Source organism: Candoia aspera, chromosome 1 (genome assembly GCF_035149785.1).
Source record: "Candoia aspera isolate rCanAsp1 chromosome 1, rCanAsp1.hap2, whole genome shotgun sequence".
Classification (NCBI taxonomy): Eukaryota; Metazoa; Chordata; class Lepidosauria; order Squamata; family Boidae; genus Candoia; species Candoia aspera.
This window is the reverse complement of record NC_086153.1, coordinates 223,782,019-223,795,215: the sequence shown is the minus strand read 5'-3', so window position 1 is coordinate 223,795,215 and position 13,197 is coordinate 223,782,019. Positions and strand designations below refer to the sequence as shown.

The window sequence follows — 13,197 nt, the reverse complement described above, 5'->3', positions numbered from 1 at the left end:
GCACCTGGAAAAAGTCATGTACTCATAGAAGGAGTTCTGTGAGTACAGCTATCCTTCCATTAGCAAAAGTTCCTTTTGTGATGAGAAAACAATTCATCTTCTATTCAGTATTTCACAGGCCTGAAATATATCCCACATCATGTTTTGTGGGCGTTACTGCATGTTTGCCCGCCTTCATAATATCCAATTAAGTAAACCTAGAACATAAAGAAGAGCCACCTTGAATCAGACCAAAGGCTGCTTTAGATTAAAGTTTATTACAGAAGAAGCTTTGTGTTCCAGAATCTTTTCAGCAGGATCCATGAAATGGACTTCTGCCACAATATGTTTGTTAGAATAAAATTTGGATGAAATCTTATAATTACAGTCAGTGGGACTTCAGTTAGTCTACTCCAAGTAAACAAAGTTTATACAATGCCACATAACTTTATTGTTTTCACCAAAATGGAGTGAATTAGCTATTTATTTACTTATTTGTTTAAAACCATTGCAATTGTGCCACTCTTGGTGGTTTATAAGGAAAATGCTTTTTTATAAGCTGTCTCCAGGAACCTGATTATCCTCCTCTCTAACTGTATGAAGGATTTTCTCCACACATCCAGGAATTTAGTTCGTTCAGAGTTTCTGGCCACATGGAGAGTTCAGGTGATTCATGAAAAGACTTACTCAGATACTGTTCTGAGTACATATGGAGATTGGCTAGGCGTTATGTTCCTCCAGCCTTAGGTCAATACCCGGATATCAGTATGACCCTGAGTGAAGCCTTTGATCTTCATGACTTCTGATGTAAACTGACCTAATCTGGATCTCCCACCATATGTTGTCAAGATAGCTAAAAAGGGAACTGGTTGATCCCTCCTCCACACTTCATCTATGTAATCTCAGTGATTACAGAAACTCCTGTCAGAAGATGCTGTGGTTTACTCTTTTGAGACCAAACCAGTAAAATTACAATTTCCGATAATGATAATCTGCTTTTGCTACTGAAAAGCAGAAGCACAATGAGGAATTTGGCATTATTAAAGTGTTAGGCATTGTAAATTCTCTACATAACCATTCAGAAATCACTTCCACTGAATTAAGCAAAGCTCTGTATTGTGACATAGATTGAGGGTCATATCCAAAATTATGATGGGAGTCTTTTTTAAAAAATTGCCTCTATATACTTGGCTCTTGGGCTTGCAGACAGCCTCAAACCTAACAGAAAGACTACCCTTCACTGTAAGCCCTAAATAAAGCACAGCAAAATTCCTATTCCTGCTATTTCTTACAGCAATATTTTTTCATGAGTTTCTTCTTATACTTCTGTAGTACTCAAAAATATACCTTACAATCAAGAATGCATTTTTTTCAGCAGGGCAGTGTAAAATATAAGTATTGAATGGCAGAAGATTGCTGTTCTTCAAGAGCACATTATTAAGCGGTTATGATTTGGAAAACCCCAGCAATTCCAAAAGACTGCAGCAAGTGCTTGACCTCTGCTATCTCCTGTTGGCTCTGGAACCAAGGTTCCAGCTTCTTGCCTTAAGAGGGAATTTGATCAAGGCATTGCTTAAAATGGTTTTGTTTTCATTTTAGGTACGTTCTTGCTTAGTGGTATGTCATTTTCCTGATAAGGACACATATGTCCCAGAAGTACAACAAGCTAGACGGTCCCACCATCCTACTGACAAACATCCTGAGTAGGCTAGGGCACTATTATTACTTAATAGTACTAGGTAATTGGTAAAAATTCTGTGCCTCTCTACCTCTCAGAGCTGTTTTGGGATGGTAAGGCTAAGTTTATTTTGCTGCAGTTTTTCAGCTCTTGGCTTTTTTAATGCAGCCATCCACAAGGCTTAACTGGTCTCCCTTGTACGCCTGGAATGGTATACTTCTGTGCTGATCCTGCAACACAACTAGGAGTCCAACTTAATACTCTGAATATGGAATCAAAACTGATGAGTCCAGTATGCATTCTTGGGCCAAACCTGACTTTTACGTTGTACGTAATTGGAGGTTCTTTAAGTCTCTTGACAATGAATGAATGGATACCAGGTTAAACACAGGTGTTGGCCCAAATGCTTCTTGCTTTAAAGAATGTAGGGTGGGGAGCTGTTGCAGAGTTACACATGCCACTTTCCTGATGCCAAACTTTCTCTGCTGAACTCTGTGGCACTGTATTTCACTATACCATTATGACTCTCCTGCCTCTAATTAACTAACTAAAACAAGCAACAGCCCTGACATAAGCAAGTCCTACTCAAAAGTGATCAAACCTCACCAGTATTGCCCTATCCACCCTGGTACCCCACTTGAGCTAGTGATCAGGAGGTCCTTCTTACCAGAAAGAGTTCTATAGAGTTTCTGCTAGAATTTGTTTAGCTAGCCTTGCTTAGAGTGGGAGAGAGAAAGGGAGGCTCAGCTTTACTGTGTGAGTGAGTCTGAAGTAATGGGTTTGCTGTTAGACTAGTTCTTGATAACATAGTATATTATATAAGCAACAGTGGTAACATACATGTGCCTTAGACATTTGTTTTAAAAAATGATACACAAAACAGCACATGCATCATTCCCAGAAGAGGTTAACATTGACAATGGTCCCTGCCAACAGACCAGACCAAAAAAATAAGATCAGAAAAGCAAGTGGTTGGTGGGTGATGGACTCTTCAATATTTAGCAAGAGCTTGCTTTTTAAACAGGTTTTGAAAATTGTTATTCTTATGTTGGAGCAACACAGTTTCTGTGCTGGTTTAGTACGAATGTCAGCAAATTGCTAGACAATTTATGCTACCCTTTCCATATCCTTGAAATCTCTGCCATGTAAAAAGTGCAAGGGGAATAGCTTAAAACTTTATTGAGATGAAATTCTTGATGACATCTAGCTGAAACCTGGAAAAATCTTTGTCCTGTAAAACACCGTCCCTACTGTTTCCATCCTGAAAATGTCTGCCGTCCCTATTACTATTACTGCCATCCCTTATCTACCCCAAAATGAAGGGGTAATAAGTGTTTTAATGCTTTTCCATTATAGTCTCTGGACTGTTCAATTGGATTTTGAACTAAACCTTGAATCAGTTTAAATCAGATCTCAAAACACAAACTCAGATTGAATCATGGCCTCCAAGTCTTCAGTTTAAATCAAATTAAGATTGCTTTGCACAGGCCAGAGGCCACATTCTGAAAAAAAAGGATGGTCAATTAGTGTTTATTAATTAAAATTACTTGCATAATCCACCTGATTTATAAAATTAACTGGTTCCTATCTGCATGTACATACACAAACCATTCTTGATCACGTCCACGCATATCTACACATGTACTTGCACACTGACATACCTCTCCCCCCCTTCCAACATATATAGCAAAATAGGAAGAAAAAGAAAACAGGAAGGAGATAGGGGAGTGAAGAGGCAACTGTACTGGGCAAGAAAGAGAAAAGGAAGGAATAAACAAGACAGAGAAAACAAGAAGTAGTTGATAGGGAGAAGCAAAGCAAAGGAAAAGAAAGACAAATCATTTGTTGGGAGCTCAACAGCTGACTGAGCTGGGCTAGGCAAGCCAAATGTATTACTTACACATTACTTACTCTGCCTTAAGTCCCACTGAGTTCAGTGGCTGTTACTCCCAATCCCTAAGTACGCTTAGGACTTCTAGTTCTGTGTAGTCCCCATGAAATCGTATAACCATCTACTCCTTTAATGGGGAACAGGATGAGAGTATGCTAGCCTAGTCTTATCTGCCCCCCTCCCAGTTGTCCCTTCATTCCCAGTGTTAATTATTTGGGAGAAAACCCTACCTTTTTCCTTTGTTAAATAGGTTCTTTTAACCTGGCTGAATGTCAGTAAAGCATCTCAATTCACAGTCTATTGATTTTGCTTCCTTGGTCCAGTTCAAGGATTGTAGTGGTGAATTTCAGGTATCATGGATAATAATCTTAGATGGGTCAATGTTCTGGACAGAAGTGCCTGGCTCTGTGGAGGTCTCATCCAAAATAATGCGCTGGCAAACAATAATCCAGCATATTAGAAAACTGAAATTCTATTTCAGCCATAGCTATAGAATTATTTAAAATTTTATGATTTGGTACAGTTCACATGTAACTTTAAATATACACTGGTGATATGTCAAGCCCTTTAACAGTATCCAAGAAAGCTAGATTTTCACAAAGACTTATTAGGCTACACTACAGAACTTTGGAATCTGGATATGTGTGTATTTTAGTCCCCTTTTTATCAGTGATTGCATTTGAGTAGTTCTCCTTGATGCCTTTAATCTTTGTAATCTCTCTTGATTTAGGGAGAAACTGAGATACAAACAGAATATATCTTCTTGTTCTGCAATGTTCTTCAAACATCCATTCTCATTCCCAGGCTCAGAGGATTTTACTACATTTTGTCTGAGCAGTGAAGAGAAAGAATGTCAGGAGAGGGGTATTGTCCTGCTTGCAAGCACCATAAATGCACATGGTTGGCTGCTGTGCAAAACAAAAAACTGGACTAAGATGGGCTTTGGCCTGATCCAGCTGGTCTGTTGTCATGTTGTTGGGGTCAGTTTCCAGCCTGTGTGTTGTTGCTGATCTTTATAATTAAACTGTTGAGCTTCACTGTGGGAAAATAAAGGTAAAAGGACAACTTCAATAGAATACATGCAACCAGATCAAAGCTTCATCCCTGTTTGCTGCATACATGTGATCTTCCCTTTTTCCTTCTTCCAGGCAGCAAATTCCTTTATCCTTTGCCCCTTAAGCCAACACCTAGAGATACATTGATTGTGTAAGGTTCTTTTCAACCCAATCTTTGCATAGGCAGATCTGCTCCATTAATACCTGTATGCAACCTGAAATTCCAGCCCATGTAATGTCTTAGATTTTTTCTGATGTCATAGAGTATGTATGACGGCGCTTTGCTGGGAGGAGAGAGAGGGCAGAACCAAGTTGCTGCAGAAGGTGTAATATCTGACATTTGTACTCCTTCAGGGAATGGGTGTTATCCTGTGGGCTCACTGTTAATTAAAGGGAAATAGGCATATTACTGATGTTGAACATTTCTATTCCCATCCGTTGCTTCAGCTAAAACATTCATGCTGAGTCCCTGTCTAAATCCAGTTTTTGATTTAAATACACATGTGTGTGTCGGATGGTTGGCTGAATTATTCAGTTGTTTTTTGTTTTGGGTTGAGTCCCACTGCAATTCCCGAAGGCTGGGAGCTGCCTGTTGTTAACATCTAACAGCATCTTCCTATCTGCTTTGATGCATTTGTATGTTTCCTGACTCAATCTTCATTGGAACTGTAAGGCTGTGTCTGAATACTGTATGTTGTGCAACTGGTCCCTTTTATGCTTTTCAGAATTAGGCTCTTCTAGAGATTTTAAATTTTAGGAAAGTATCTCCTGTAGGAGAATTTTTCACACTGAAAATTTAGTCATGGTGATCACTGGAGTATTCTTAGTAGTTTAATGCTTGCAAGGGGTTTGATGTTATCAAAGATGCAGGACATTTTGAAAAGCAAGTTTTCTCTTGCTGTCTACTTTTTAGTCACTTTCATGGAAGCCATTTCAAATATCTCCTACTTGACACAAATCTTTTCAGCACATGTAAACTATATATCTTGTGCATGTTGTTTATTCGTTCAGTCGCTTCCGACTCTTTGTGACTTCATGGACCAGCCCACGCCAGAGCTTCCTGTCAGTCGTCAACATGCCCAGCTCCCCCAGGGACGAGTCCGTCACCTCTAGAATATCATCCATCCACCTTGCCCTTGGTCGGCCCCTCTTCCTTTTGCCCTCCACTCTCCCTAGCATCAGCATCTTCTCCAGGGTGTCCTGTCTTCCCATTATGTGGCCAAAGTATTTCAGCCTTTAATATCATTCCCTCAAGTGAGCAGTCTGGCTTTATTTCCTGGAGTATGGACTGGTTTGATCTTCTTGCAGTCCAAGGCACTCTCAGAATTTTCCTCCAACACCACAGTTCAAAAGCATCGATCTTCCTTCTTTCAGCCTTCTTTATGGTCCAGCTCTTGCAGCCATATGTTACTACGGGGAACACCATTGCTTTAACTATGCGGACCTTTGTTGTCAGTGTGATGTCTCTGCTCTTAACTATTTTATCCAGATTTGTCATTGCTCTTCTCCCAAGGATTAAGCGTCTTCTGATTTCCTGACTGCAGTCAGCATCTGCAGTCATCTTCGCACCTAGAAATACAAAGTCTTTCGCTGCTTCTACATAGCCAGACTCATATCCAGTTACTATCAATATATATTCTGATCTCTGTAATCATGCAGTTTCCCCCTAGGATTCAGGTAAATTAGCATTGCAAAACCTGATTTAAAATAAATACTAGCTCAAATTTGCAGGTAAACTTAAACATTTATTTATTTGTGTATTATATTTTTATCTTCTCATTCTTCCTCCAAGTATGTACAGTACCTCAGGCTAGTGTACATAATTTTTGATTTACCTATTCATCTCAATCTCTTTCCCCATCTCCTTTTCAAATATCCTGGGAGATGCATTTAGCTGAGAAAGAGAGAAAGAGATGAGGAGAAACTTCCTCAAAGCCTCCCAGTGATATGCTGTGGAATAATGATTTAAATCTGTGTCTCTCCAAATGCTCAAGATTGTATTTGCATGACATGCTTACCCGTGGTTAACTTAACTATTTTAACCTGATTTTTTTGAGTTTATAGAATAAGCTAAAATGTGGTTGTTTTATATAAAGACGTATCACATACATCTGATTAATTCTAGACCAAGTAAAACATTATGTTCAATGTGGTTTTGCATTTAAGGGACTTTTTCAAAATGAAAATAGCTACTTGGGTGCTGTAGGGAAAGGGGAAATACAGTTAATTAAGATCATAGTAAGCAGGGAAGGGGACTTTAATCTTTTCAGCGATTTGCTCCTTCCAGGCTTCTATTTGGCAATAGAAGGAAAGCTTCTATTGGTGTCAAAGAGAACTTTTCCCAATGGGAATTGCAGCTTTGCAAGATCAGGTTTTTTTAGGACTATAGCAAAGGAGGAAAAAATTAGCTTGAATTAGCCTGCTGGAATTCAGGCAAAGGCTGATCTGTGCTTCAGATTCAGTTCCAAAAAGATGCTTCAGAGCACATGGGAAACAATGTTCTGCAACTTTTTAAAGCAACTGCTTCTTTTTCTGAGAATCACATGGCAGCTGCAGAAGGTAGCTATGCAATCTCAGGAAATGATGCTACAGCTTTAGATAGATGGCTGCAGACAGATGATATATTTGTGCTCTCATGTGCTTTGAAAAACTTTTTCTGAGTTATATCAAAAGTATTATACAGCCCTAATAATTGTGCTTTGCATTATAACAAGTACAATTATTTTATCATAGTTTGGCATTCTTGACTGTAAATTAATTCCAACAAGTATGTGCTTTCAAAGTTCTGATACTGCAGATGTGTAATGTTATTGTGTGGTTTGTGAATCCAACTGAAGTTTATAACAATCAGAGCTTAAACAAATAATCTGAGCTGTGATAAGTTATTTCTGGACTATTCCACAAATGTTTTCAACTAGTATCTTGCATTTTCTGTGTATACTATTTTTGCTGGGGAACCCTTTCAGATATTACAACATAGTCAGAATACTTGCTTGGGTTAAATGAACTTTTACCTAGTTTGAAAAACCATCATTTTACAAATACATAATTCGTTAAAAGAATCATTAGAGTATGTATTTTCTTTTTCCAGTTGAGGATATTATCCAGGAACTCAGAACTATGCAACTACTAATACTAAATGCTCAACAAAGGCTTTGGACTTTATTTTTAATGATATTCCACAGCTCTGTGCTCTGATGGGAAAAAGTCCAATTGGGCATTACTTTGGCATTCTTGGAATTTGTATATTATGGATTAATCTAGATTATTCAAAAGACCCATTTTGAATTATTTACATGTATTAAACCACTGAGTGTGGCCTTGGAAAAAGAGAGCACAGAAAACAAGCAAACAGTGTTGATACAGGTTGTCTGTTTTTTCCCCATGATCATAATACATAAACATGACATTCTAAGAACCTTTTCCTATCAGAATTGGCTTGGTTTAACTATGAAACCGAACAGTAGTTTCATTTGACCCATGTTATAAGAGAGAATGTATAGATATCTAGCTAATTGATCCAAGTTGATGAGTTTCTAAAAGGATGCCAGAAGTTGGCACAGTCTGCTGGCTCACATTTGGCATACAGTTGGAATTTGTTTCTATGAGCAGGGTTTGGTGTCTGGCCTACATTTCATGATCTCAAAAAGGCAAACGCCAAGCAGGATCAGACTTCTTTAGTTCTGGGATGGGAGGCCATCAGGACATCCCAGGTTTATAGATAAATTTGTGAAGCCAAAAACACATCCTGGAAGAAGACAGTAGCAAACCAATCAGAAATTGTTACCGAGATAATATGAATCCATCATGTATACTGTACTCTGAAACCTGCCAAAGAATAGAATGCAAGGTGGAGAACAATAAAGAGAATAAAATTCAAAACAAATAGATTGACACTGCACTTATTATACTTTTTAATTAAATGTGATTAAAATAGAGGTTAAACTTTGGGTGAAACCCAGTTTAAAATTGGGTTCTTCAAGGAAAATGCAAGTAAGAGAAACATTTGCTTTCAAAAGAGAGCTGAAGTTACAATTTAGGACAGAAACTGCACACTTTGTGCTTATGGTAGGAAGTCTGGAAGAGTAATGAAAAAGGAGAAGTCAACTGGGACTCTATCAATAAGCTCAGGAAAGACTGCCAAACGGTAACAGAATCCCAGGGTGTGAAGAATGGTTTCTGAAGAGGATGATGCTTAACTAGCCACCCACTCAGTCATTAAATACCAGCTTTAAGTGATACTCTTGTGCACTTGGATAAAATGAAACTCTGAAAACCAAGCTTTCTGTGATGCATGCTTCAGGATTACAGAGTCAGCTGTTCGCACATATGTGTGTAGGACTGAATTAAAACTTGTAGTGTAAATTGATTAGGAATTTTGATTTGTCTCTAATTATGTAATCTTTGAATCATCAATCTGTACTAGAATGGGAGGTAGGAGTTTCTTAACAGAAATGAGAGCTTGTAAGAAATGGATCATTCCTTGACCCCTTTCATGTACAATGCAAAAAGCTGGTTTCATCCTCTCTGGTAATTATCAATGCTAGGGTAAATGAGTACACTTTTATATCCACTTTTTTTTTAACCACTTCCCTATGCACTCTTGTTCTGTTCCGTATGGCAGTTTCTCAGGCCCCATAACTTTATTCCTTATTCTAATATTTGGGGGAAACATATTTTCTAAGGAAACTTCCAAATCAAGAGGAATAGAAATGAGCAAGTTCTTCTGTACTCTTTTTTGCATGAGAATGGAAGAAATCAGTAGCATGGTCTCTAATCTGCAATAATTTGTTTGCAATAAAACATGCCATAGTTTATTGCTTCTGAATACAGCCAAGCATACTTTTTCTATGGTACCATACCAATAGTTTGATGGAATAGTTGTATGTATCCACTGTCTTCGGATTGTTTTACATTTTGCTTGTTACACACACACACACACACACACACACTTACTTTATTGTTAAATGTAAACTCGACAAGTGGTCACAGCTGGTCCCAACCGTTATATGACTTACATGATGCATGATAATGCATTACTTGTTGAATTAACCAGTATTGGCTTTTGGAGTGCATGTAAAATAGATTATATGTTCACCTAAAAAAATATGTAATGTATAAAGCAGTCATCAGTGTATTTGGGGGTGGGTGGGTGAGGCAATAAAAGCCAATAACAGACACTGTGGCTACTGTTGCTTGTGTCTGTGCAGTCACTCAAGCCAGCCAGCCAGCCCTGAGTTAGCTTTTGTAGGCCACCCGCCATGGTGGCAGCACACTTGACTCCATACAAAGAACACTAATAGGAAATGGCTGATAAATGAAGTGTCTTGATTAAATTTTACTTTGCCTCAAATGGTGTGTGAACTGCATTGTTAAAAAGGGTCTCTCACTGCTAAGAGAGCCTGGCTTATTGCCAGGGTTATTCTGGTCCTTCCTGATGACAGAATGATGTCCATATGATAGGAGTCTCCTGAGGCTATTTCTAATCCTAGACAGAACTGTATTCAGTTCTTGTAAATCTAAGGGTGATAACGCTGTGCTCTGCATATGAACTTAATTCTTCTGTATTTCACAAAACAACCGTTTTGTAGGGAAAGATGCCCTGAAGTTTTTGCGGAGGAATCACTGTTGTATTGCAGAACATTGCTTTCCCATTCTTTTGACTTTTCAGTGCCATGCCTCTCTAATTAAGTTTGAGTAAATAAATTTAATTTGAAACCTGTAGCCCAAGCATTTCCCCCTTTGTGTTATAGGATGCAGAGATGAAGAAAAACCGATTGCCTTCCAGATGTTGCTGCATTAAAGCTCCCAGTGTTCTTCACTATCAGTCAGCAGGCTGGCTTCTGAAAGCAACATCTGAAGGGCCACCTGTTCTCTCCTGCTGTGGAATTTTGATGGATAAAACGAGTACGTTCTGCCCCATTGCTCTTATTGGCAATTTTCCCTTTCCCTTTAGCCGAGGATGAAGTTGGTTAAGAAAAATGCTAAACTTCTGCATTTAAAAGCAGGTTTTTCACCAACCTCTTTGAAAGGATGAGCTCAGAAGTGTGCTGAAGAGACCTCCCTCATCCTTTGAAGTTGTCTTATGCTGAATTGGGCCTTTCCATCATCTTCCCCAGGGCTCTCTTTTTCTTGTGGTGATGGCTGTCCAATCTGGCTGAAATCTTGAACTGGCCTTGGCACTGACTGTACTTGGAGCATCTGCTCTATAACTGAGTGAAACTGAAAATGCACTGCTTCCCACTTCCCATTCCTACTTTTTCTGTTATTTCTGTTTAAAGTGTATGATTGTGTGGTTTTAAAGACTCTTTTCTTGCTTCTTTTTTTTCATGTGCATTTCATAGGTCCTCCAGAAACTTGGCAAAGCTGATGAAACAAAAGATGAGCAGTTTGAACAGTGTGTGCAAAACTTTAACAAACAGCTGGTGAGTGAGTTTTAAGGATTTATTCATTTAGTTGTTCACTTATTCTTTTAGTTTATGATCTGCCTTTCTGCTTAAATGAATGCTAGCTACATAATTTTAAAAGCTCTGAACATTCTCCCATTCTTGATGACTGTTTTTTTAAGTTAATGGAGTAAGGAATAGGTTTTATTTTCAAAAAAGGGTGGGGCAAGATAACAACACTAGGAAGATGTAGTAATGCATATTCATCCATTAATTTTTTAAGTACTCTCACTATTTGGATGAACAAATGTATTATTACTATTATTACTATTCTTATTTATTAAATTTGTATGCTGCCTGACTCTGGGCAGCTCACAAGTAAAAATGTTTTTAAAAAAGCAATAAGAGACAAAAGGGAAAGAATAAAAGATGGCAAAGATGATAAGAACCAGACAGGAATGAAAAAGAAACAAAGCCACACAACTCAGGGGGCTTCACCAACCCTCGCCAAAGGCCTCAGCAAAGAGTATAAATGTATTCCATATTAATTCAGTTAAAGGTTATGAAAAATGTAACACAGTGACTAGGAACCCTAGCAGCCTTCTTCTCCTTCCTGGATCTTAACTGGTATCAAACTAATGCCAGACTGTCAGGAATGGGCTTGGGGTACAGTACTTAGGTTTCAGCCTGCTTACCTTGGTATAAGATTTTCAAGGAGTATTTGGCAAAATTTAGAGACATTGATTGATTGCTGTAACCATCCGTCCCTTCCTGTAAATAGCATAAAATATTTCAAAATTGCAGATAGCCTCTTCTTTTAAACCTCTGTGTACTTTGATGACTTCTTTAATTTGAAACAATGAAACCACTGTAACTATTAAGTTGTTTTAAAATGAGTAATAACTTATCTATCGGGGCTGCTAAATGCAAAACCCACGGTCAGAGGCAATATCCCCAAACACTAGTTGCACCAATCAGGAACTTGTGTGTGTACAAGAAAAGTAATTTGGCAATTTTGAGCAAAAACAAACAAAAAAGTCTTGTAGGTTAGGTCACCTTCTTGCTTAGTTCTAAACATCATACAAACTGATTCACTGAGGGCGGGATACAATTTTTGAAAGTTATGTGTTTTCAGCATACATTAAAGCAAAAAGCAGTTTGCCTTATAACGTACTGAAATGACAAGCTGTGTGGAGGAGTTCATCTTGCTGCTTGTTTTGATTACAGGTACTCCTTGCTTAATGACCATTTGTTTAATGACAATTCAGAGATATGCTGAGGCCAAAAAAAAGGTTAGACCTGAAGTTATGACTGTCGCACCACCCCTGCAGTCACGTGATTGCAACCTGGGCACTTGGCAACTGGCTTGCATTTAAGACTGGTTGCAGTGTCCTGCAGTCACAAGATCACAATTTGAGACCTTCCCAGCTGGCTTCTGACAAGCCAATACAATAGGGAACCATTGATTTGCTTAATGACCATGGTAAAAATGATAGTAAAATTGGGTCCAGCCACATGATGCCTTGCTTAACAACTGCATTGCTCAGTGACCAAAATTCTGGCCCCAATTGCGGTCATTAAGCAAGGACTACCTGTGCAAGCATAAAGTAGAGGAGTTCCTCAGTATTGTGTGATCAAGTGCCTCCATTAAGATAATTTTAAGCACAAATTCACAACATAGCATGGGCATGGCAGAGTGGGCAAATAATGTAATTTCAGCTAATGCCCTACAGCAATGGACATAATAGCTAGGTGAAGAATTGCTTCTGTTCAGTTGAATAAGCAGTTGTATGGTTGGTACATGGGCAATAATTCTGAGACGTATCTATCAGTGCCACAAATGAGGAAATACACTTCAGAATTTATTGTTTAAAATATTCATAATAAATGAAAACCAGCACAGCTGCGTGGACTAGTTTTAGGGAAAGCAGGTTATTTTTTTGGACCCACAGCAGCAAATGAAGAGGTTATCCTATTCCCCATATTGCATTTGTGATCCTGATTAAATTTCAGTGAAAAAACAAATGTACGCAGTGCCAAACTACTTAAAATAACATTTTCTTTGGTCCTTTGTTTGGCTTTTTGAATTCGTTATGGAACATATTTTAATGTGGAAACTCAGAATGTCTATTAGCATTGACACTGATTTCCTATACATCTTTTGTGCACAAAATTTATATATCTAAAGGGCAGATTTTGTTTCAAAAA

General features: G+C 38.3%; 1 protein-coding gene across 12 annotated transcripts in view; it reads left to right on the top strand.

Moving 5' to 3' along the window:
* BIN1 (bridging integrator 1) overlaps nt 1–13,197 on the top strand; it is a 106,835-nt gene that overhangs the window by 37,240 nt on the left and 56,398 nt on the right. For all 12 annotated transcript variants that reach the window (XM_063288818.1, XM_063288820.1, XM_063288827.1 and 9 more), the window contains exon 2: nt 10,948–11,028. In XM_063288818.1, the coding sequence (XP_063144888.1) occupies nt 10,948–11,028 (81 nt within the window). The remainder of the gene's footprint in view (nt 1–10,947; nt 11,029–13,197) is intronic.